The sequence below is a fragment of the Cydia splendana genome, chromosome 19, assembly GCF_910591565.1.
Source record: "Cydia splendana chromosome 19, ilCydSple1.2, whole genome shotgun sequence".
Lineage (NCBI taxonomy): Eukaryota > Metazoa > Arthropoda > Insecta > Lepidoptera > Tortricidae > Cydia > Cydia splendana.
Window position 1 is genome coordinate 9203216 of NC_085978.1, and position 27996 is coordinate 9231211.

The window sequence follows — 27996 nt, forward strand, 5'->3', positions numbered from 1 at the left end:
AGTTTTAAGGTAGACATATATCACGGGGCGTGAAAGAAATTATGCGGTAGAAATTAGATAATTTATTTACTATTAAATAAGTTACGGTTGTACACAAATACAAATGGTTTATTCGCAGTAATATGGTTACATAGTAGTCTTAAGTAGGTACAAAATTGTTCTACATATTACGCCTTTTCTGTCGTGCGAATATCAAATGAAAAACTTAAAATTAAAGGACTAAGTCTATCATGCAACTAACTTAACTAATATAATTTTTGTACTTTATTTTATTAGCAGATGACTATGGCAAACTTAGCTTATAAGCATCAAATAGAGGCAGGCGGAGCCGCGGGCTACGCTAGTATCCTATAGCTTTACATACTTGTTTAAAACATCTTGCTAATGGCTCATTTACTCAAGTGGGCTGCCCCGTGTAAATCACAGATAAACGTCTGTTTTACTATGCAAATGACCACATAACAGAAAGAGAAAGTAAACCTTATCTGAATCAGCTTATATTGATGTAAATAATTAACAAGGAAATCACTACAGCGATTAGATTAATTCGCAGGTTTTATGATTTCTGCTTCGATACTTGGCTTTTAAAGAAGAACAAACCTATACGTACGTGATATTCTTACTGGTAACTAAAGGGGCCCACTGATTAACAGTCAGCCGGACGGTATCGGCCTGTCCGTTAGAACAAAAATTTTACAGTTCCGAACAGTGACAGGCCGATACCGTCCGGCGGACTGTTAATCAGTGAGCCCCTTAAAGCACCTAAACCTTAAGTTACCTGGTAACCATGGTAACTTAAGGTTTAACCGGTTAACCCCGAGTTAGCGGCATGGTGCAAGGCGCAAGTGGCTCTTAGCTACATAGATTACAAGTCATTATACATTAAACCTGTGTCTGCAACTACTAAATTTAATATAATAATTAGGTATGATCTATTTTCGAACATAGTTTGTGACGAATGTGTCCGGGATTAGTAGAAAGACAAATACAGTTCCTGAGCTTGTTATCAAATAAATACATTTACAATGCAGTGACACTGGACCAGTTTATATAGAATTTATATGTATACAAATTACCCAAATTCATTATTCACGAATACATTAAGGACCTAGCTAGACCTAGCTAGACGCTAGACCGGGCTGGGGCCGGGCTGGAGCTTCCGGCGCTTCGTTTTCTAAGGAAAGCATCACGTGATCACCGGTTCTGTCATAGAAAAGTAAGCGCCGGAAGCTACGGCCCGGACCCGGCCCGGTCAAACGCGAGTTTTCCATTACACCGAGCCTAAACAATGGAACGCAAATTACAATAATTCGAGAGAAAATTAGAAATTTAAAGCAATCTACATATAAATAACCTGGCGTTCGTGATCAGAGGGTCTACAGTCAACCACGTTCGACGTGTTGCGTCCCTGTCACACTTACGTACGAAATTTCAAGTGCGACAGAGAGGCATCACATCGAACGTGGTACGCGGTAGGTCATCTGTATCACCGTCAGTCTTATTGCGTCAGAAATTACATCAGGCCCAATAGTAACCCAAGCTTATCTCTTCATGCACGTAAATTTAGCAGATTAACGACTTTTAGTAGCCATTTAGCCCGTAAATGACAAATTTACTCCATTATTTTGAGAATCAAAAGCGTGTCATGTCTTTAAAATTTACATTGGAATTTAAAACGTATTACAAAGATGTAGGGTCGGTATTTTTTTTATCGGAGGAAAAGTATGCGAGAAAATAGGAATACAAAAAATTAACACAGTTAACTATTATGTGGAGTTTCCTCATCCTGAAAATTAGGTATCTAAGTAGGTAAGTATGTAAATAGATACCTTCGGCCCTCTAACAAATACACTCGAAGGCCATGAAGAAAAATATAAGTAAATAGAGTTTTTATAGGTTAATATATTTATGAGATAACTTTCAAACAACACGCTAATGGTATTTGTTCTATTAACAAATAAATGAGTCGTCACCTAGCATTAGGGTAACATTCCATTTCTGACCTCAGCTGCACTACTAGTACGAACGCGTCGGTGTTATTGTCAATTTCCATAGTAAAATGAATGGTAGTGCTGCTGTCGTTGGAAATGGACTGTCACCTTTATACTTTAAATATCTCATGCAGACCAATAACCTCTCTGTCTGTTGTTGATACAATAATTTTAGGCATTAGGTAATTGCCCTGTTTTAGGAAACACGGGAAAACGGGGATTTTTCCAAAAAGTTCTTAAATGTTCCTATCAAATAATCGGTATCATTATAAACAACGATTTAGAAATAATAGATTCTTGTTATATTTTACTTAACTTAGTATGAACTAGCGACCCTCCCTGGCTTCGCACGGTTTACACAAAACCTTAAAAAAATATACACTTAAACCTTCCTCAAGAATCACTCTATTAATAGGTGTAAACCGTATGAAAATCTGTTCAGTAGTTTTTGAGTTTATCGCGAAAATATATACACACAAACAGACAGGCGCGGCGGGGGACTTTGTGTTATAAGGTGTAGTGAAGTAATTACAAATCATAGGTATCGGAACAACTATTTGAAGTAAATGTGTTAATATTGACCAATCAAAATACTATTTTCGTGATCGAAATGTGCAGTCACGTACACTAATGAGTGATTATTAAGCTTTAACGCAATCGGTTGAGGTCACATTGGCTAATCTAATTCCTTAAAAAATGCATTTAATAATGTCAATGTTTCTAACAGACTATACGTAAGGTCAATGTGGCTAATTCCGTCATAGGGGCTATTCCGACGACCGTATATTACATTGATTTTCAAGCGCAGGAAAAGCCCTTCTGCTTTTGATTGCTGAAACTAAAAGCAATCGCTGCTTTGTCGATGAAATAGGGTATTTTCCTACTAGTCAAATCAGTTATTTTTTTAGAACTGTCAAAACGATTTGCTAATATGAAATTTATATGAAACATTACATCTTGACGTCACGGTCAACTCACCTACTTTTTAGGGTTCCGTACCCAAAGGGTAAAACGGGACCCTATTACTAAGACTCCGCTGTCCGTCAGTCCGTCCGTCTGTCCGTCCGTCTGTCCGTCCGTCCGTCCGTCTGTCACCAGGCTGTATCTCAGGAACCGTGATAGCTAGACAGTTGAAATTTTCACAGATGATGTATTTCTGTTGCCGCTATAACAACAAATACTAAAAACAGAATAAAATAAAGATATAAGTGGGGCTCCCATACAACAAACGTGATTTTTGACCGAAGTTAAGCATACGTCGGGCGGGGTCAGTACTCGGATGGGTGACCGTTTTTTTTTTGCCGTTTTTTGCATTATGGTACGGAACCCTTCGTGCGCGAGTCCGACTCGCACTTGCCCGGTTTTTTTATTATAATATATTTCTATCCCATTTATTAGAACTAATTTAATAGAACTTGTGTTTAAAAATAAATCCTATCTGTGTTTTTCTAATAATTGGTGTGGTGCTTTATTTCATGCATGGTGTAAAATAATTTATTTTAAATACAGTATAATACCCTATTATCGATATTGTCCGTTGTACGAGAAAAACGCTTACGTTAGTAAGTTTAACTACAGATTTAAAATACTTGCAATTAATACGTATTACGTATTATGCCGTCCCGTGGGGCCATATGGAATTATGAAAATCATAACCTTTACAACCACATAGCTTAGGGTCGTATTCCACTTGTCCAATTTTGTTTAATTTTGTCTCACAAATTTGCTTAATGAGAGAGTGAGACGCAATGACATTGGACCAAGATATTGGACAGGTGGAATACCACCCTTACATGTATCTTGAACGTTAGAACAAATGCCTTATATTGGTACAATTTATTTGTTAACACATTCACTGCCCCCGACGCACATGTGCGTCCATCGTCATACAAGTTTGTTCCTAGACCACGCCCCCTGGCAGTGAATGCATTAATAATATATATCCGAGAATATCTAAAATTATAATTATAAATGAAGTTAAAGCAATCAGTAATATAAAGGTCAATAGATTAGTTTAGTCTTATTTTATTAGTTTTATGTCACCAAGCTTATTAAAATATGTCAAGGTTTTAATTATAAATAAGTATATAAAAACAGCAACCTATTGCTGACCACAAGCACTTATGAATTCATAATGCTCGTAAATATCAGCATTTGATAAATTACAAAATACAATAAATGTATAAAGCCAAGGATACACTAGGGGACAAAGTCCCGTGACACGTTTCGGCGACATGTCAGGCGAAGTCGTACCTACGAGTTCGACAAACTTCGTCTGACATATCTGGCGACATACAGTCTTGTGACACACACTCGTGTCGGGTGGGGCACATTTATCGTGTAGTGTATCCCTGGCTTAAGAAATGAATAGTTGTAGGTATTTAAAAATGTTACAAATTCATATGAAAAAGATCAAATGATTATCAATTGCAGCTAGGGGAGGTAGGGGACCATTGGGCAGTCGGGAGACTCGGGCACACCACTATTACGTATGACAGAAATTTTGACTGAAAGTCACCGATTGAACGTTTTACTATGGCATGGAAATCGCTTCTTATTGTTTCGCTTTAATATATCGCAAGATTGAAAGCCACAGTCATTGAAGCATTGACTGAATTTTCATGAATTGTACTTCAAACAGGATTGCCAATAACGTACCTACAAAACTCTGATTGGAAACTGATTTACAATTTTCAACTACATTAACTTATCTGAATCTACCAAAAAAGCTATGTAGATACCTGAGTATTTTTATTAGGTAGGTACATGAAAAAAAAACGGATAAGTGCGAGTCGGACGCGCCCACCGAGGGTTCCGTACTTTTTAGTATTTGTTGTTATAGAGCGGCAAAAGAAATACATACATAACGGCAACTATCGCGGTTCATGAGATACCTACAGCCTGGTGACAGAAAGACAGAGAGACAGACTGACAGTGGAGTCTTAGTAATAGGGTCCCGTTTACCCTTTGGGTACGGAATCGTAAAAAAAAACATTATTGTCACGTGAAGCTGATTAGAATTTAGAACTCCCTAGCAACGCTATGTGAAAATAACTAGAAATCCACACTTTCTTCCTTAAACACTAAAGTAGTATAATAAAGAAGTCGTTACTGCAACATTTCACTGAATGGCGCCACTAAAAATTTACGCACTTCACACAATAACCTATTCAAACGCTTCAAATCTAGAAACCCGTTTTACCTCGAACTAAACCTATTGTGTCTATGTTACTACCACTTGAAGTTTGTGGCTATTTTAGCGTCTTAGAAGAAAAAGGCATTATAGTCTCATGGAAATCTAATACACATAATCCCTTCTTATACGAAACGGACATGTAAAGCTGAATGAAAGTGCTGGAAAATGTTTTGTTAATTACGTACTCTCACGTGAGTCCAGTAAATTTTGCTAAGTAAAGTTAGCATACTGAATAGATTTAAGTGCGTAGGGGAGACCTGGCTGGGTTAAAACAAAGGTGAAGCATAACAATGTCCAAAGCAATTTGGCGACCTGCACATCACCTATACTCGTACCTCGTTCTTTTAGCATTAAAATAAAGGTAAACAATCTTGACATGTCCTTTTGACTGACCATTCTTTGCTCGCAGCTTCGTGTCAACAAGTTTCCCTGCCTATACGGTCCTCTAAGCCGAATAGCGGTATCTCAAAAACAAATGACGTTGAAAATGGAATTTTCAGATAAATAATGTATATTTAAGTATGTATAAATATGTATACGGTATAAATGAATAAGCGTAGATTATTGCATTTTACTATCATTAGTGTATACATCTATAAGATTAACATGTATAACTACGTAATTAGAACTGTAATCAACGCATTGCTAAACTCTATACCGGACGAATTGCTCATTTATTACTTCATAAGTTATTTTGATAAATTAAATTGCCTTCATAGTCTTCATATTCCAAACTTATCTAAGGTCGTTTCTCAAAAAGTTGGCACCGCCAGGTTAACGTTAACGTTTTTCAAAAATTTTGCATTTTCGCTTTTTTTTTTATTGGGATCGTTAAAAGGCAACTTTAACTATTAGAAAATGTGGAAGGGAAGCAATTCCTTCAATTAGTTTAGGAGATATAGGCGTTTGAAATTCAGGTTAATGATATCAAGGACAGGTGAACGATATTTTGTCTCCAGGTTATCGATAGTAGAAGCAGGTTATCGAGAAATAAGTACAAATTCCAATGAAAATATTGACAGGTTATCGAGAGGCGTCATTAACCTGTGTCCGTTGCCGTTAACCTGGTTTCTTGTCATCGTTCACCTGTAATGAGTGTCATCCACCTGTCCACCACATCATTTTCAATGCCTTCTAAAAATAATCGAAAAATGTGTCATCTTCTGTAAGAAGGGACATTATTGTCCACCATGATGATTAAAATTTTGGATCCCACCTCTCCTTCGATTCGATTCCCAATTTAACAACAAGTTTCTGTGAATAAGTAAATTCAATTTTACTGTCTATTCACCCTCGCAGTACCTAGTGGAACTCAGGTTTGGTGCAACATAGGTACATGCAGTTTTGGTCATCCAACTCGTCTTGGTGAGCACTTGGGAGAGCAGAACTCAAGATAGAGCTGATGCTGGACCATCGCAGTACCTAGTGGAACTCAGGTTTGATGCAACATAGACACACGCTGTTTTGGTCATTCGACACGTCTTCATGAGGACTTGGGAGGGCAGTACCCAAGATAGAGCTGATGCTGAACCCTCGCAGTACCTAGTGGAACTCAGGTTTGGTGCAACATAGACACACGCTGTTTTGGTCATTCGACACGTCTTGATGAGGACTTGGGAGGGCAGTACCCAAGATACAGCTGATGCTGAACCCTCGCAGCACCTAGTGGAACTCAGGTTTGGTGCAACATAGACACACGCTGTTTTGGTCATTCGACACGTTTTGATGAGGACTTGGGAGGGCAGTACCCAAGATCGAGCTGATGCTGAACCCTCGCAGCACCTAGTGGAACTCAGGTTTGGTGCAACATAGACACACGCTGTTTCGGTCATCCAACACGTCTTGATGAGCACTTGGAAGAGCAGTACCCAAGATAGAGCTGATGCTGAACCCTCGCAGTACCTAGTGGAACTCAGGTTTGGTGCAACATAGACACACGCTGTTTTGGTCATTCGACACGTCTTGATGAGGACTTGGGAGGGCAGTACCCAAGATACAGCTGATGCTGAACCCTCGCAGCACCTAGTGGAACTCAGGTTTGGTGCAACATAGACACACGCTGTTTTGGTCATTTGACACGTTTTGATGAGGACTTGGGAGGGCAGTACCCAAGATCGAGCTGATGCTGAACCCTCGCAGCACCTAGTGGAACTCAGGTTTGGTGCAACATAGACACACGCTGTTTCGGTCATCCAACACGTCTTGATGAGCACTTGGAAGAGCAGTACCCAAGATAGAGCTGATGCTGAACCCTCGCAGTACCTAGTGGAACTCAGGTTTGGTGCAACATAGACACACGCTGTTTTGGTCATTCGACACGTCTTGATGAGGACTTGGGAGGGCAGTACCCAAGATACAGCTGATGCTGAACCCTCGCAGCACCTAGTGGAACTCAGGTTTGGTGCAACATAGACACACGCTGTTTTGGTCATTCGACACGTTTTGATGAGGACTTGGGAGGGCAGTACCCAAGATAGAGCTGATGCTGAACCCTCGCAGCACCTAGTGGAACTCAGGTTTGGTGCAACATAGACACACACTGTTTTGGTCATCCAACACGTCTTGATGAGCACTTGAGAGAGCAGTACCCCAGATAGAGCTGATGCTGAACCCTCGCAGTACCTAGTGGAACTCAGTTTTGGTGCAACATAGACACACGCTGTTCTGGTCATTCGACACGTCTTGATGAGGACTTGGGAGGGCAGTACCCAAGATACAGCTGATGCTGAACCCTCGCAGCACCTAGTGGAACTCAGGTTTGGTGCAACATAGACACATGCTGTTTTAGTCATCCAACACGTCTTGATGAGCACTTGGAAGAGCAGTACCCAAGATAGAGCTGATGCTGAACCCTCGCAGCACCTAGTGGAACTCAGGTTTGGTGCAACATAGACACACACTGTTTTGGTCATCCAACACGTCTTGATGAGCACTTGAGAGAGCAGTACCCCAGATAGAGCTGATGCTGAACCCTCGCAGTACCTAGTGGAACTCAGTTTTGGTGCAACATAGACACACGCTGTTCTGGTCATTCGACACGTCTTGATGAGGATTTTGCTAAACTTTGAGACGACATTACTAGGCTTATATAACTTATAACATTATTTTTTAATAGAAAAAAACCGATTTCTCAACCGAACCGGGTCAAGGTCTGAGGGGCTACCGCCAAAACCGAAATTCGCAAATTGCGGGGATCTTTCTCTTTTACTCCAATGAAGGCGTAATTAGAGTGACAGAGAAAAATACCCGCAATTTGCAAACTTCGATTTTCGCGGTTATAGCCCTGGGTCCGGGTCCGAGTCCGAGTCCGGGTCCGGGTCCAACACCAGGTCCAGGACCAGGTCTAGGTCTAGGTCCTGATCCAAGTCCAGGTCCGGGTTCAGGTTCAGATAAGAGCCGGGATCCAGGTCCAGGTCCGACTCCGGGTTTGAGTCCAGCTTCGGGTCCGAGTCACAGTCCGGGTCCGAGTCCGGGTCCGAGTCCGGGTCCGAGTCCGGGTCCGAGTCCGGGTCCGAGTCCGGGTCCGAGTCCGGGTCCGAGTCCGGACCCGAGTCTGAGACCGGGTCCCAGCCCCATTCCCAATCCAAGTCCAAATCTAAATCGCCAAACGTGTACTATGCGTCGTTGAAGAGATCTGTTCTGATTATCATCAGCAGTTCCACTTCATCAAATGCGACAGTTTTTAATGAAAATGCTTGATTTTCTGATGAAAATCCAAAAGTCACAATACGCATGCCTTTAAGATTTGAGGAGTTCCCTCGATTCCTCATGGATCCCATCATCGTAACTCGAGATTGACAAAAATGTGGCTCAAAAACTTAATTTGCTTAACAAACATAACGAAGAGGACAAATCGCCAAACGTGAACTATGCGTCGTTGAAGAGTTCCGTTCTGATCTTCATCAGCAGTTCCACTTCATCAAATGCGACAGTTTTTAATGAAAATGCTTGATTTTCTGATGAAAATCCAAAAGTCACAATACGCATGCCTTTAAGATTTGAGGAGTTCCCTCGATTCCTCATGGATCCCATCATCGTAACTCGAGATTGACAAAAATGTGGCTCAAAAACTTAATTTGCTTAACAAACATAACGAAGAGGACAAATCGCCAAACGTGAACTATGCGTCGTTGAAGAGTTCCGTTCTGATCTTCATCAGCAGTTCCACTTCATCAAATGTCACTTTTGTGAATGTATATGCTTGATTTGTAAATAAGAACACAAAAATCACTATATGTATGCCTTTAAGAGTTGAGGAGTTCCCTCGATTCTTCATGGATCCCATCATCAGAACTGGGTTTTGACAAAAACGGGACCAATCTGTATCGGGACCAATGAGCATGTATTCACCTTTTTACAAATCATTTTAATATATGTCTATAACTAAAAACCCTCATAAGGTACCTTTTCCCGTGGGACGTCACAAATCTAGTTTGAGTATATGTAACGTGGATTTTAAATAGTTATCGATCACCTGTCATATGGCAAGTGAATGACGCTTCATTCACCTGCCATTGCATCATTCACCTGCCTTTTTTGGACAGGTTAACGAGACTTAAGACAAAAGTACACAAATTTCAATAATATGCAGCTTTAACAGACAGGATAGTTTTTATTCCTAAATTAACACACAAAAGCGATATAACCGCTATATAATTATATAATTACGAGTATTAGTTGTGGTATCAGTGACATTAACCTGCCGCAAAATCTCAGCCACCTGGCAGTTTTAGCCAGGTGGACGATATGCAGGTGATGGAGAAAATGGCAGTTATATCGCGAATACACAAAATGTATTAGCTTGATGAACTCCATACTTAGGCATATAAAACTAAACTATTGTTTACGTTACATATCGTGATAGTAATGCGATAGGTTACATAATTAGCAAGATATCGACTCCAGGATAAAGAGTACTTACCCATTACAAACTCCAATTTCCGATACTTTGTGGTTTGTGTTTTATTTGCGAAGCAAAATAACCACGTCTTCGTCCTACCAGGTGATAGCTGATGAGTGACGGCTTCGGCTCGTGCAGAGTGAGACGTGAAAGGTGCGATGGGGGTTATACAATCATCGTGAACGTGACGCGCCAGGTGACTGTCAAGAATTGCCTTGGACAAACTTTGAAGCCGAATAACTTAAAATATAAGTATAATATTATTATGCGATAGCAATACTTTAAAAGTTAAGGATATATGTTAATAAAATACGGTAATAACGTTAAATTAAGTTAATCATTTGTGTGGTTTTCATAGCTCGGAACATCAGTACCTCGCGTTGGGACACGGCAGGTTAACGGATAAACGTAGTTACAATATTTTTTTTCTTAATCAATATTTATTAAATCTTTTTCAAAGTATTAGGCCTCTGTGTAAAAAGTCTCTCTAAATATGTGTTAAAATTTTATATATAAAAATTATACATAATGAAAAAAAAGTTCTAACATAAACCTATTTACAGGTGGCGGTGCCAACTTTTTGAGAAACGACCCTAAGGTTTTTGGGTTAGTTGCGCTTGGCCTGCTTCGTGTATTGAAATTTGCACATAGTCCTAATATGCGTACAATTTAAGAACACTTAGGTGTATTATTAAGTTGAGGTTTGTAAACATGTTGCGTACCTACAAACAGTATAAGTTGTATCTCATTCTCTGAATTCACTGGTACTTTCATTCAAGTTTACCATTGCGTTATATGTTTTAACGAAAGATGGAAAGATGCTAGTAGGTACTATTTATCCCACCATTTAGTCCCGTTGGATTAGCTACACAAATTGTATGATCAAATTACATAATATCTTAAAAAGGGTTTTTTTTTTTTCAAGATATCCCGTGGAATCCAAGCGAAGGGCTTAAAATAGTAATCAATGAAAATATTAATTTTGACGTAAATAAAATAATCTAAACGATAGTTAAATTATCTCGACTAATTAAGTTGCGAGTAAATTACTACCACACAGATACACTCCGCGCTAATCTAAGACGATCAACGCTGAGCCTCGATGTCACACTCGCTGCCCGATTCGAACTTTAAGATACGTCAATTAATAGATCTAGAAAGGATATGGATTAGATGTGTCAGTCTCAAAAGTGACGTTTTTGTTTGAAGAAACGTCACATTTGACACTGACATATCTAATCCATATCGTTTCTAGATCTATTAAGTAACTGACGTATCTTAAAGTTCGTATCGGGCCAGTTGCACGTTGGTCACATTTGGCAACCCCCCCCCCCCCCCCCCCCCTCTGGTATTACGTCACATTTTTTCAACGAAATCGGCAAATTGAAATATTAGTAATTTTATATCCCAAAACTGATTAGGAAAGAAAATTAAACGAATAAAAATGATTATCATTCCAAAAGTTTGTTATTTAACTGTACAGCGAATTGAATAATTTAAATAACTTGCCATTCTATGGCAATTTGTAAATACACAACACAACATCAGTAATGTAACATTATGGAGACCATATTCACTTCACTTTTCAATTTTCTTGCGAGACTGTCCGTCAGGCAGCGAAAGCGTTAGAAAACTGTCACATTTCGAGGTGTAAATGTGGCAGTGAGTCAGCCAAAGTAGTTTAATGTTTTTGGGCTGATGTCTGTAGATGGAAAAGATTAACCGAGACTTCATTTTCGGTTCAGGTACAGCTGTACCCCGGTTCAGGTTCAGGTACAATTTACCCCCGTTTTTTTCCGTCACCTTGGCACTATATCTTCTTCTTGGTCTGTATCTTTAGGTATTTAAATAAAAGTAAACAAAATCTACCCTCATATGGCTCCTTAAGCCAGTTGAGGGTAGATGAAAACATTACATGGTCAAATAATGTAGGTGTTTAAAGTCAGGTCGTTCATTGACCGATCCAGGCGGTTTTGTATATATGGTTGGTTAACCAATAAATGTTAAAACTACCCGAAAATGTACAAATTGTTTGTTTACATTTATTTAAATACCTAAAGATACAGGGTATACTCTCATACGAAAAGATAAAAAACCGGCTAAGTGCGAGTCGGACTCGCCCACCGAGGGTTCCGTACTTTTTAGTAGTTTTTGTTATAGCGACAACAGAAATACATCATCAGTGAAAATTTCAACTGTCACGGTTCATGAGATACAGCCTGGTGACAGACAGACGGACAGTGGAGTCTTAGTAATAGGGTCCCGTTTTTACCCTTTGGGTACGGAACCCTAAAAACGTGAGCATATTCTAAGCATACCAGTTCACGTGAAACCTTTCTCCATATCCTTCTTCCTTCTTCCTCGCGTTATCCCGGTATTTTGCCACGGCACATGGGAGGCTGGGGTCCGCCTGACAACTAATCCCAAGAATTGACGTAGGGGTATTGTTGGGATTAGTCCGGTTTCCTCACGATGTTTTCCTTCACCGAAAAGCTACTGTTAATTATCAAATGACATTTCGTACAGTTTCGAAAAACTCATTGGTACGAGCCGGGGTTTGAATTCGCGACCTCCGGATAATCTTTCTCCATAAATGGCAGCAAAATGCAGAAGTTCCTCTTACAACGAGTCACATCAGAAAGCCAATAAACCAGCTCATGTTTCAAGCTCCTATCTTTCTAAATCATGTCAGTGAATAACGAACTTATTTGTACTAAAAATAAAGTTCATATTTCAGAAAATCCAAAGGGAGATTTACGTACTACCATCGATCATTGCTAAGTAAATTGACTAACGGCCCAACGGACTCCTTTGTTTTACTATGTTCGTGACAGGTGTCCAGTCTGTTTGCTCATTTCGGAGTTCGATGAACGAACGCATGTACAAACAGTAATACAAAGAACCATTGGTAGTCCTTATTACGTTGCCATAAGGTTTACGAATGGTCTGTTAATTGACGAGAATGGTATGAATGTACGTGGTCATTAAACTAACGCAATCATGTGATGTTATGGTAGAGATTGTAAATAAAGGCTGCGGTCTTTAAAGGTACTTTTCAACAATACGATTCATATAATTTTTTGACCATTTTTTAAAATAAAAAGTACATTTAAACTCTTGCGGTAACCAATTTTTTTAAGTTAAATATTAAAGATGCAGCTGCGTAAATATAGAGTCTTGTTCTCACTGTGCCCAGCAGTAGAACACTTAGGCATCGATTAAGAATGATGTTACAAGGCATCAATTCAATCTGGAATCGTATTCTTATTACAGACACAAAAGTTTTAAAACTTTACAACTTTTAGGCAACAATCACGTCACGTTCTGTGACTTACGTTTACTACTAAAATATTACTGAGGTAGGTCCATGGTCGTCCCGTTACCAAATCATCTCAATCTGATAAGCGCAGAATTCAATCTCACGCGGTAACGGACCACGTACCGCTATTTTACTATCCTGATGCAAGGATACTGTTACTATTTACCCTACTTCCCTTAATAAGCTCACCTCAATTTTGTAGAACATAGTCTCTGAAGACTGAAGGTTGTCAGAGACGCGATGAACAGGCACCGTTGGAGGCAGATCAGGTGTGGAGCATCCACATCCACCGATGACCACGATCCTCAGTCATGAGGGAGCGACCACAGAGAGAGAGAGTCTCTGAAGAGTAGGATGGGGATAAGTTACGTTAGAAAAAAATCCTGTCAACATTTGTATACATATAAATAGTCGGCAACGCAGAGTTGCAATCTTCTACAGGCTACAGTGTCCACTTTGTATCAGATGGGCCGATGTGGGTATTCAAGGTAGTTTGCGATTTGCGACATTTGTTTTTTTTACGTTTCAGTTTGTAGTGTACCCACCAATATTTTTATTTTTTAACTATTGTTACTATTGTTAGGGCGAATTGAAAACCTCTTCCTTTATCATTTTTTTAACAGTTTCTTTGGTTTAAAAATTCACGTTTGAAATTAGACATAACTAGTGCCATCCATAGAAGACACCCTAACTTAAAGTTACTTCATTCCAATTGCCAACCGTATTAAATAGCACTGTACCTCAGAATTCTCGCCAAAAGAATTACCTAGGTATCACAAGTAAACCAGGGCCGCTAAAACGGGCTTTCACTGCACGACGACATATAGTTCGAGGTGGCTTGTCCACTTGTCCAGCAAGCCGTGCTGGAGTGAAACGTTAATGCTCTTTATACGACAATGTGAGTAATTGGACAGCTGACATGGAAAAGGACGGGCTGTCAACTTTGTTTGTTTTTGCTGGTTTAGTAATTGATTACAGTTACAAGAAATCTTTGGCAATTCTAATATTAATTAAATTTAATGTATTGCCGGTAGATATCATCGATGAAATAAATCACTAGATTCTACATTACGTTTTATGGTTATAATTAAGTATATAGCATACTGAATCCAAATGGGTAAGAGGATTTTTTTAATGATCATTGAATTTTGTTTTTCATATCTCTTGAGGCTTTCCTGAACGCATTTTTAATCTTTATTTATTATGTAGGTACTGAACTATTTTGATATACCAGGGATGCGTGTTGGCGGGTCTAGCTCTTTCACCCAAAATCGAATTTGAACAAAACCAAAAAATATTGTAGGTACATGTACACCATTAAGATGTCAGGCTACGGTTTTAGTACCTATGAAATGTAACACCTTTTATGTACACCTATAGTCACAATAAATATATTATGATTGTAATCTTTAACTTGACATTGCCACTTCGCGCTTATAAAAAGGGAGCTTCTGTACTTCATTCTACCTATAGTTCACAGACTCTCCTGTACCTTGAATAGAGAGATTTTTTGTTTTCTTCGATCAAAGAAAGAGTTTTGCACACGGTGATATTTACTCGTAAAATATGGATATGTTTAAGGAAGTAGGTATGTATTATATACTTATTTAAATACAACACCAAGGTTGTTCCATATTCCGGTAGGTACTGAAAATGATAATATCTTTAAAGAATAACATGCATTTATTCGTTCATTAAAAAACCCAATGTAATTGTTTGAATAATCACACAGATCGACATAACTATGACATCATAATTATAGTCATAGTTTAGGGATGGACCCTGACCCTGACAGTCAGACAGGACCCACTAATTTCGCATTACTTACTTAATTTTACACATAAGTAGATACATGTCACAAATTCTGGTAGGTAAATTTGAGTTAGTTATCCATCAGAATTGCAGTTAAACGTCCAATGAGACGACAGTTACCCCGAACGGGGGCCCGTTACCATAAAATGGCTCAGACCCGGCTGCAGTGAATTCGCCTCAATCTGCCATGAATGTTGGCCACACTGCAGAACGGGTTTTAATACCATTACTGTACGCACATTAGGCTCTCGTGACTCGATTTATAATCTGTAATAATAAAACTGTAACGGATGACTATGGTTAAATGTAAATTTTCATTACGTAGAAAGTGCAAAGTAATAAGAGCACCTATCTAGTAAAATATATTTTATTATAGGCATCTTCATCATTCTGCTTAGAGCTAATGTATATTTTACCAAGCCTACATAGATATTTGAGATTACTGAGTGTAGAATCTCCAGAAGTGTATTTCTAAGTCGGAGCTAACTTGGCTTTCTTTTTCCATGGGCTCAAATAAGATGGATCGACTGTTTGAAAATTGCAAGCTCTATTTGTGAAACCTCTGTCAACCCTGGCTATGGGCCCGATTCGGATTTTGAAATAGACATCTATTAGACATCTTTTAGACATCACCAAGATACAATAACGATATGTTTAAGATCTAACCTGTCAAATTTGACATTTGCTCGATTCTGGAGAACGATTTCCACAGGATATGACTTAGAGATCCAATTCACATCTAATAGATAATATAGATATCTTACTCTATTTAACTTAAAAGTGACATTGGTTGCCCGAATAGCGCTGCAAAAGAGAACTAGTTGATATCTAAACTATAACGTATCTAGAATGGATCTAGTACGTGTCGTCTCTTGTGAATATCTTAAAGTTCGAATACGGCAGTATGTAACATTAGGATTTCTTGGCTTGATTTTCTACCGGTTCTTTCACCTTTCATATGATTTGTGCTTGGTGGTCAAAATCGTGGGATTAAACCTCGTTTTCCATGTAGGATAAAGCAGAAATAAAAGTACTCGAAAAAATGCCAAAACGTGAATCAATAATCGGTCAGGAACCTTACACAGCCCAGAGACTAAAGACGTAACTTGCGATTATATCGATCAATCATTGTTAAACAATAATTTAGTTGTAATAGGTACATTGTAAGAAAAATAACGTGCGAATCTTCTTCACAATCTCGTTCTAATTCTTACTATCTGATAATTGTTGTATAATGCGAACTAAACTTATGAAACCTACAAAATAACCAATCCATTTAAATATAGTAGCAATTACTTTTGATATATAGACGTCTCGTTAGATTCACAATGATATTATGCAAGAATGATTGATGCGGGTATAATATGTAATACAAAGTTAGATTACAAACACTAGTACACAGACGACGTTTTTAGGGTTCCGTACCTCAAAAGAAAAAAAACGCAACCCTTATAGGATCACTCGTGCGTCTATCTGTCTGTCTGTCTGTCTGTCTGTCATTGCCCCCTTGCCCTTATACCCGTACTTTATACCCAGTAGGGGTCTAAAATTTTGAAAAAAATACACTAAATAGTTATTTACCTACGACAGGAAAAACTGTTAGAACGGTGCAGTCAAGCGTGAGTCGAACATACATTGTTAAAAATTAGGTAATGTACGGAACCCTTGGAACGCGAGTCCGACTTACATTTGACCGATTTTTATTTACTTTGTGTATGTAGTAGCATGCGATGTAACGTGCCATGAATGCTATCAAATTCATCACCGCTTGTTCTTATACTTAATAGAGTCTTTAAAGATCGTTGACATAATAATGACATGCAGCCTATGATTAAGATTTTACGATTTTGCGTGAATTATATGAGCAAAATATAATTATGCGTGTCACTTTCAAATCTTCTTAAGAAAATCGTAATTTGAGTCATCTCAGCAAAAACGAAAAGAGAGAGGAGTATATGTATAATACATACGGCTCAGCCCGTATTTACGACTAATTTTTGTCTTAATTATTGTAGTATAATACAAGGGCAATATATTAAAAAGTATTCGAAAATTATGTTACAAGTATAGGTATACTTATTAAACCTAACATATAACCAATATGCCTTGATATATTCAGCGTGGTTTAATTTGAAAAATATATTGTTTCATCTACGAGTATGCTAATAACATTTAGTTCAGGTATTCAGGAAGTAAAACAAAACAGTCCGGTATTCATAAATAGAGACAATAGAAACGCATTAAAAATTGGAAATTGTTTAAGGATGAACCAAAGTTCGTTGTGACATTTCTGTATCCAGTTTTCTCCGTATCACATATTTCTCTACGATTACTTAAATTACAAAACTCACACCTGAGACGAATAGCGAACTATTATGTCCAATTTCGTATTAAAACCGGCCCGGGCGTCACCGATTTGCATTTAGACACATTTTTACTATTATAAAACTTACAGCACCCATCAACCTTGCTTTGGCATGTGTACTTTAAATTTAAGGATATAAGGTTGTTTTTGCAATATAAAGTCAGTTAGATACGAGCCTGAGAGGCAATTTATTGATTTACGAATTCTAAGTGGATGAGTAAAAGTATCTATGTTGTAATCAATATTTCACCGATATTATAATTCCAAGTGAAAGTGACATGTGACGATGTATTTTTAGACTTGGTGATATATTGGTAGACGGTACGCCACAGGAAATCGTCACAGATAGTGGAGACACTTGACAAATGAGTGGAAGTTAGAGATCTAATGGCGGTAGTTCAATACGAGTATAATCCACTAAGGAACCTTGTAGTTTGCATAATTAGTCAAAGAAGAAATTGACACCATATTAATTTAATTCATTCTTAAAACACAGGTACCTATATAAAGTATAAAGAAGAAAGAAGTTTGTAAAATTTCTTTCTTCGACGTGTAAGGTAAACGTACTGGTGCTCGACGCGGTCCCAGTACATGTGATCTTGAAACTTAAGTCATTGTCAGTAGTGGTGACAGCAGGATGTCATCTATTGGGCAGTAGCATGTCGAGGACTAGTACGTTTACAAGATTTAGTACCTACCTATCGATTGGTTGGTTGTGTAGTAATAATTATATGAATTTATATGTATATAATTATTATTACATTTATGTTATGAATCTATATATTTTCGAATCATTCCAGAATGAGACAATATCATATGAACGAGCCAATAACCTAGATATTTTTTTACCAAAGCTGACAAAATAGGGTGTCATATGGTATTAAAGCATTTCCATATGAACTTAATATTGTTATAATGTTTGAAGAGCAGTGATAATGAACTTGGCAACTGTTCTTAATCGACAATACCGCTCTTTTATATCTCAATCGCATTCACTTGGTCAATGCCCAATGCAACTTTCACATTTTACGAAAAACCAACAAATGTGTTAATAATCAGTGGCTTCTTACTTCTTGACCTCGTGACATTAGGTAGAGAACTCAAAGCTTTTTATTGGTAGCACTTAATTGTCCACACAAACATTAGAAAACAAACAATTTACATAAGTAGGATATGTAGCGTAAAATAACATTTTCTGTTTCATAGAAATTTACTAGTAGGTAAGTAAGGTAAGTATATGTATAGTCATTGTTAAATTATGCATTGTGATATTATTTGGTCGCTTATGGTGGTCAGTTCGATAATTTGAGGTTGATGTGGTATTCCCGAAATGATAAGGGCAGGAAATGTGATAAAATAAATAATCAGTATTTTACTACTAAAATATAAACGTCAAATCATCTTCATTTTACATTACTTCAATGCTGATTGTCATTAGGCTATGACATCTTGTTGTTAGATAATTTTATTAAGCTAACCAATTTCCTCTCTTCTTACAATAGTATACTAAAGATGCATTCGATAACAGTTTGGAAATTATCGAGACGACCAAACTACATCACTAACATTAACCACATATACCCATACTCAGAGGTGCCCTACATCGGTGAATACAACCTAGTCAGACTACCGCTATCTTCAACCAATCTGATCGACCATGTGGATTATTGGGGCGAAGGCAAAATCGAGTCCGAAGCGGGTGTCAGCGGCTTCGCCAACTGCTATAACGTGAACCATCAGTATCAGCTCGTCAGCAACGGACCGGACAAAGACAGGAAAATTCCCAATCGCATTCCTGTCATCAGCTACACCAACTGTAACACTGCTAGCTATATTAAAGATAACAGCGTAAAACTTGTCACTTTAATGGGTGCTCCCATAAACAAAAGTTGCGCTAAGGACATTGCAAGAATGGTAAATTTTGAAACTGGCAGCGTCGTAGTATTTGGATTTGAAGACACGCAAGCAGACATCAAAAATCTTAATGAAGAACTACCAATGAAAGGGCTTCTTCATTGTCATGGTTACCAACTCCCAGAAAAGCTACAAGGCTTGACGCTGTTCGGAGACAACAGCCACAGAGCATACACTAATATAACTGAAATGGGCGAAGAGTTACGTAAAAGAGTTGTAGCAGGTAATTACGATAGCGCAGTGGATCTCTGTTTAACTTTGGATGGAAGTGGTAATGGATCTGCCATATCTGACGTTGTACGAAAATTATTAGAGAAAGGAGTTAAAAACACAATGGAGTTTGCTTATAAGCTTTGGAATAGTTCTAACGAAATAATTACGAAGTGGTTTCCTGTAGCCTTCAAATTGATTTTTAAAGGTAGTTTCGTTAAAATAATGGGAAAGAAGAACTTTAAAGCAGTCAAATTAAATGCTGATCCAGACAAAACTGCCATAAAGAATACATTTGCGTGGTGCGACAGCAGGGATAATACCAGTAGTGCAGTTCGTTGGGAATTGTATCCGATTTGGGAACACGACAAAGTTTTCTTCAAAATCAAGAGCACAGAGGAAAAATTATTTCTTAAGATAGACGACAACGAAGAAAACGGGAACAGAAAAATTTGGGGTTCAGAAGATTCCAATGATCTGCAATACCAGTGGGCGCTGGAACCTTTTAAGATTGATGATGATTTGCTATTTCACATCGTTGACCGTAAATTTAACTATAAATGGAAAGCGGACATAAGTCCAGAGTCTTATCTTTATGGTAGTGCAAATGACAAGGAATTGGACGATTTTAAATGGTTCATAGCTCCATGGCAACAGGAACAAAGCATTATTTAATAAAGTGAACGTGTTGATTAAATAAAATATTAATTAACATATGTGCGAAGTGAAAAACTAATTGGATTTGACTAATCTGTTACGATTGTAAAAATTAAGACATGCTGTATTAATAATATATACAGTGTATATTTCTATATTTAGGAATTTTTATTTAAATGACTCTATTAATTTTTAATCGAGTATAAAAACTTCAGACTGTGACTTAAGTGAATATAGAAACGGAAGTTGCTATAATAATCCTAAAGGATGACTCACGTTAGACCGGGCCGTGTCCGGGCCGGAGCTTCCGGCGCTTACTTTTCTATGACATGACAGGCGATCACGTGATGCTTACCATAGAAAACGATGCGTTGGAAGCTCCGGCCCGGACACGGCTCGGTCTAACGTGAGTCATTCTTTATTAGCAAAATCAACATCATGGCGATGTAAAATGCTAAATAATTCATAAAGCGGGCATCGCCCGACAAATTACACCACACTTTCTTTAAAACTTTAACGAATCAGTCAATTCAGTAGCAAAGCGCGATATGGTATTTGATTTGAGCTCGCTGATTATTATTGAAATAAATACAGCTTTTTAATTAAGTGAATTGAGTAGTTATTAAGTTTTATTACCTTTAAGAGTTTAATATTTTACTGTCTCATCTGTAACTGTATTCGAGTTACCTACTCTAAACAGAAACTACGCTTATTGTTTTTAATACATTCTTCGATAACTAAAAACCAACTGTACTGTTTTTTAATCGTGTTTAGTGACTGGGCTGGGAGATTTTACTCTCTTAATCTAAAAAAAGAGATCAATGTGCCACCTCCTTATTTGTATTATTTAGGTATTTTTTACAAAACCTACGTGAAATCTTCGCACATATTGAATTTGTAGCTACGATTTGATCGGTCGGCAAATTAAGTATTCAATCAATATTAATGTATTCCGTATTCAGACATTTTAATGACAGTTCGCGATATCGGCGGCTTGGGGGCATCACGATGATGTCACTATCAACCGTCCAATTTGATATTCACATTTAATTAAGACGTAAGTATTAATTAATGCGATTGGTCTATATTCTCTTTGTTAGAGCTCGTATATATACTTACTATGAGGAAGTATTCCAAGGTAGCAGATACCTACTATTGGCGCGTTGTTTTATCCGCTATTATCGAAGCTGACTGTACAGTCACCTGGCTATAAGTAGGCACGTGTTATTGAGAACCGTAGCTGCGCGAGCGACCCAGATGTCTACTAACGGTCATTGTGGTTATGGCAACTAATTGTTAAATGATGCCTACTCACGCAAATCATTTTAATTATATCTTCTAACGTAGCCAGAAAGTTCATGCTAATTATATTAATCACTTTAATCAGTCTAATTTAATCTGGTTGTCAAGTTCGTATATCTTCGGTTGCATATTAGCGCTGGCAAACTACATTCGTGCACATGTATCATAAAATTCTAAACAAATGTCAATAAATTTTCATCATAATACATAAAAACTAAATGCGTTTTTCGCGTTTCGTTAGATCAAAATACGGAATAAGTGTGACAGATTTACGGCATTAAGCTATGAAAAGAATGTAATCGTAAGTTTATTGCGCATTCCACAAAATATCGGCGTTACAAGGAATGTTATGTTACATCGGTAGTACACTGTTATTAAACAGTCATCAATCAAGCGAACAATCTCGTCGATATAGCACGGTACATCGAACCCACAGACTTTGTTAAGTTTGTTACCAATGCTGCTGGTGGCGTATTACTGACAGAGTAGATTTATAAATACTAGTATATCTTCACAAAAGCTCCTGCGCGGATGCGGAGCAAAAAACAAATGGGTACACGTTACAAGGGCACAATTGCTCAAGAACACGCGAATAAATTCAAAGCTATGTGAAATTTCCAACCCGCTATGGACCAGCGTGAAAAATTATTAACTTAAAACTAAAATATTGAAATATGGCCGGAAATATGTATAGTTGCATACTACGATACGGTTTATTACATCGAAAAAGTCGGCGAGACAGGAACTATATGAAGTCACTCATACATTAATTAAACTATTTGTTCGACTTGTTATTTTAGTTACGAAATTATTGTGAGTAGGTAGGGTGAAAGTAAAGCCATATGAGAATTTACCTGTTAAAATGATAATTGACCAAAACACCGACCGATGGTATATGACGATTCGATTCGCATATTTTAGATAATTTAGATTTCTAAAATATAACTGTGCAAAACATTTATACTATTATGTTATGTAGCATCGCGTTTCATTTTTCTTATAAAGATGAGAAAGGTGCCGGTGATTTAACTTTTGACTATGAATTAAAAATTGTGATAAGTACGACCAAATGTATATGCAACTTTAACCAGATATTCTATATTTAAGTGACGACAGAGTAGTTAGAATTGACTGAGTACTTTTTTGCTAAAAGTTTTCCTTTATTCGATACCTACGTATACTTATTTATTTCATCTTTATTAGTTGTGTATCAATCTCTACCAGCCAATCAATACTTCTAACTTACTTTAATGTAATCAGAATGAAAGCGAATCCCCTAAGTCCACCATGGCCCGCACTAAATGACCCTGCTTAATGGCCATACCGGTCATACGCATTGTGTCTTTTCCGCAAACGCACGGGCATTCATTATGCATGTTTCCGTGCGAATAGAACTAGGAACTGGCTAAGGGCGTGACCGGCTCAATGCACTAAATGTAATTAACAGTGTACAAGCACTTACATTATCTTATCTACTCGATTGAGGATAACTCCATTTAACATTTTCCCCGATTCCTCATATTTAAAGGAACCCAGGCCCACAAAGTCACCAGAACCCAATATTTTACATAATTATCTTTAAGAAATCAACTCAACTGTCATCTGCTTCCAATCCAGAAAGTAAATAGGTTTTTTGGAAGTAGGCCGGGTAAACGTGGTTGCCAGCTCCAAAATAGCAAAATGTTCAAAAATACTCCGCGTAACCTAAACCTGTTTTATAGACCCAATAAAACAGTATCGTATAATTCCAAATACGAATAGAAATACAAGTAGCCGATGCAAATCACTACAACAGTAATAAAAACGTTAAATATCAATCAAACTTTATAGTTACAGTTACAGCTTCTGCCGTTTCTTCTAATTGTTATTGGGTATTTTAGAAGAAACTGTAAATATTTATCGTTAATCGATTGATAAGTTTACTTAAGCGTTTTATACAAAATATAAACGACATTGATCCACAGTAGGTACCTATTTATTAGCTACTTGCGATATAGTTGGTGGCAAATGTAAACTTCCGTAGGCCGTAATTTCCATTTATTTGGCACTAGCGACCCTCCCCGGATTCGCACGGGTTACACAAAACCTTAACAAAACCTAAACCTTCCTCAATAATCACTCCATTGACAGATGAACACCGCGTTAAAATCTGTTTAGTAGTTTTTGAGTTTATCGCGAACATACATACACATGTTTTATAAAGTGCAGTGATAGTGATTTGACAACTGTCAAAAAACGAATGTTGTCAATTGCGGCCTACTACTTAATCTGCGGTATCAAATACTTCATTCAATCCGATGATCGGTCAAGGGTTATATATATATTAATATTGAAATCCATCGGTCAAATAAACTGAACATGTTTAACATGTGTTCCCTGTCGCGTTGATAAATCTTGTAAACCTTCAACTTTGAACTTTCTTTTAAGATTCATAAAATTCTCTACGGCCGTTAACGTTTAGGGCTCATTTAGACGATGCGAGAACTCGTATCATTACATTGCGGGGTTTGATCGGTCGGTTGAATTGGACGTAACCAACAGTCCGCAATGTAACTAAAATCGCATGCGAGTTTGCGCGCCGTCTAAAGGTTGTCTTACGCTAGGCCGGGCCGTGTCCGTGCCGAGGCGTCCGGCATGTAATTTTCTATGACGACTGATCGGTGATCACGTGGTTCTTTCCATAGAAAACGAAGCTCCGGAAGCTCCGGCCCGGTCTAACGTGAGTCATCCTTAAATCAGCCCTGAGAACAACTGGTCAAAAATCGAGTACAATGCTATCTAAGATGGTTGATGTTTGATTGGTTTAGTTTAGATATTTAGTAGTAAGTACTAAGTCCTTACGCAAAGAAAGCGGCTTTTGATTTCCACTCCACACGGCACGGCCATAATTCCCCATATTTGTACCTACTATATGATATGCTAACGTAAATTATATAGATCGCGGATGTTAAGTAACAGCAACATAGTAATATACCTGTATTATTTAACATCCGTGATCCATACTAGGTCCAGTGTATCTCACAAACATTGTTTTATTTGAGTGCTTAGGGATTTTTTTTTCTTTCCGCCATACGGTTTGATTCAACACTCGTAACAAGTGTAATAAATTAAAAATTAATTACACGATGCCACAGAAGTGGAACATCCACTTAAGATTTTACAATAAATAACGCCAATTATTAACTCATAAGGTAATGGTAGAGCATACGTACCTACGCATTTCGTTGGTCAAACAAGTCGGTAAAATTTGAAGAACAAAAACTTTTATCAAAAAATAATTAAACCTAGACCACAGATCATATAATACTAGTCCTAGACCATATTTCTTTAGGCAACCCTATTAACCTTTTCGACGCCGTGTCAAACACAAAAGCTGTCACGCGGACGCGGATTAATCAGTCTTTGGCGTTGAACCTGCGGTGCGTATATATCGGTCATTGACGTCCAATAGGTTTATTTATGTTCTGGAACATATTTTCCGTCCGTATCATCCGACAGACGTATCGGTAAAGGTCGACCATATATACCGGATCTTAGACCATAATCACTATTTAAACTAGATCAATCATCATCATCATATCAGCCAGAGGACGTCCACTACCTACTGGACATAGGCCTAAACTAGATCAAATTTTAAGCTATTATCTACCGCTATTCTCACATGAGTACCTACCTACAGTCTTGGCCAAAAGTATTAGGCTCCCATACGTGCATTTTTTTTGTATCTTTTATTCTTTCGAAGAAAACCTGTCGGCTTAAGTACTTTACGTTAAGTAGTAACAATTTGACAAAGAAAATCGCAGGCACTTTCAAGTTCAAGTTAGAACGTCTTTGTTTCATTTAAGATTTAGAAATAATACATAAGCCTTTTAGAATTGGATACTTTAAGCTTTTGACCAAGGATGTCCCTTCTTCCGTATCGTTTAATCAAAAAAGCGCGTAAGAAACCAACCGGATTTGAGCTCCCAATAACGACCTTGGATTGGAAATTTTATGGCCTTAAATCTGCATAATTTATGTGCCCCGTGTTATGAAATTAAAAAAGATGCGATAAGAAAGTAGAAATCTATTAATTGTTACGACAAATATGGCCAATGTCCCTTGAGTATCAATGAAACTGTTTAGTTAGTCACTCGGTATACAATAGATGTTCCAATATCTAAGGTTTCTACATTTTGTAGTGCAGTAAATGAAAATATTGCTGATGGCTTTTATGGGGGTTTCGCAAACACATAACATAATTTTTATAGGTTTGATACGTGAGTCTGCGGGAAGTCTTGCAGGCGTTTATGGAACGAACTCCTATAGATGTAGTTAGTGCATAATTGTTTTCCATCGTATTTTATCGGAAACGTACGAACGTGTCTTGCTATTTCAGTCAATCTCAGTACAAAAGGTACTGACATTGACTGAACTTGCATGACAAATACCTACGAAAGTTTTCTAGAAAATACGATGAAAAACAATTATGTATTACATCTGTAACTTATGTGAAGCGGCAAAAACAAGAAATGTCAATAATAGCAGACTTTTCCTCATTAAGAGTAAAACACGAAAACTAATAGTAGACGCCTTATTCCAAAAGCGAAACTACTACAATTTCAATATAAAATTTGACCGATAGGTATAAGCAGGGGAGATCTCTCGGATCTTAATAATGTCGCGCCGAAATTTTAAAATGTTACAAATATAAGAGTCTCGGTAGAGAGTACCATTTTGTACCATTTGGAGTCGAAACTCTAGGTCCATGGGGTCCCAGCGCGCATAAGTTGTTCGCAGAAATCGCGAAGTGTCTGGTTGACGTAACTGGTGACCGAAGAGCTGGCGGCTACCTCGCACAATTATCAGCATTGCGATGAACGTTAACGTCAACCACGTCATAAATTATACTACTGTTGAGTCGTAAATTTTTGGTGGGAAATTAAACGATGTAGACAACCGTTTCTCTTTACAAATGTTAAATTTTCTTCCTCAAATTTATGTTTTCAACAGCCACAGATCCTTTTTTTAATATCATAAATATGTATTGAAACAAGTAAACTAGACTTGACCTTGACCCTTTGATGCACTATAACAACATCAACGGAAGATGACGACAAAAAATATAAGTTACAATCATAGTGGCTTAGATAACTTATACGAGTATCATAACAGTAGGTACTCATCCCATCAAAGAAAATGGAAAGTTTTCCTGTGTACACAATAAGTTATTGTGAGGTAAACCTTGACTAATTCGGGTATTCGGTGATAGCTCGTAATCTTGTACTGAACTCATATGGAAATGAAAGCCATTAAATCACAAGCAAGCAGCGTAACTGACAGCAGTGATTTTATAACCTGGGGTTTTTCAATTGTAAGTTGAGTATTAAGTTAGAATACTTTCGGATGGCGAATGTAGCAGGGTTATTGTTGCAATATTAGAGTTTGTTCGGAAAGAGAAGAGTCGTGGAATGTATTGGGCCCCATATATTCCACGACTCTTCTCTTTCCGCACAGACTCTACCTACTGAGTACCTATTCGTAAATAAAATCTAGATTGTTTAATCTAAGTTCCTTTATTGATTATAACATTTATAACATAGCTGTGTTGTGTCACAAAAAACCTGTCGTAATCATTATTTAATTTAAAATATTCATTTTAATTTGTTAAAACAATAATATAAATTCAAAAATCAAAAGATTTTTATAACATTCGGGCAACTTATAAAATCTAGATAACTATGGTACGATGATTCAAGGTTAGCTAGCTTAAGTTATTCTGATTTCATCGTTTGATTTACGATAAGAAAGGATTTTTATCTTATTATTTATCTACACGCATTTGTTCTGTATCTAAGTCAATAATGGTACAAAATCGCTTGCACGGGAAAATAACCAGTGAGAGTTAATCCATGTAATACAGATTGAGAGAAATGTGAGCACTTACAATGTACTATTCCGTTTGAAATGATGAACTTAAACGGTAGGTACATTTTCGACAAATGGCTTTCCTTGTTAGAGTCTGTGCGGAAAGAGAAGAGTTGTGAAATGTGTGGATGCTCTTGCTTACATTCCACGACTCTTCTCTTTCCGCACAAACTCTATTCAACTGTCTATTAATATACAGAACATGCCTATACATAAAGTACAATACATAGTACACATGTAGTGCATAATTGTTTTCCATTGTATTTTCTCGGAAACGTTCGTATTTGTCATGCTACTTCAGTCAACCTCAGTACTTTTTGTGCCGAAACTGTCTGAAATAGCAAGACACGTTCGTACGTTTCTGTGAAAATACGACGGAAAATATGTATACACTACTTACAAAATTACACTTCTTACAAAATT

General features: G+C 37.5%; 2 protein-coding genes across 2 annotated transcripts in view; one reads left to right on the forward strand and one right to left on the reverse strand.

Annotated features, from left to right (window-relative positions):
- Window positions 1–27996, reverse strand: part of LOC134800166 (uncharacterized) — a 55925-nt gene that overhangs the window by 17236 nt on the left and 10693 nt on the right. The window lies entirely within an intron of this gene.
- Window positions 19096–20390, forward strand: LOC134799777 (low molecular mass lipoprotein 4-like). Its single transcript, XM_063772186.1, has one exon. The coding sequence runs from the start codon at window positions 19096–19098 to the stop codon at window positions 20380–20382; it is 1287 nt and encodes a 428-aa protein (XP_063628256.1). The 3' UTR covers window positions 20383–20390.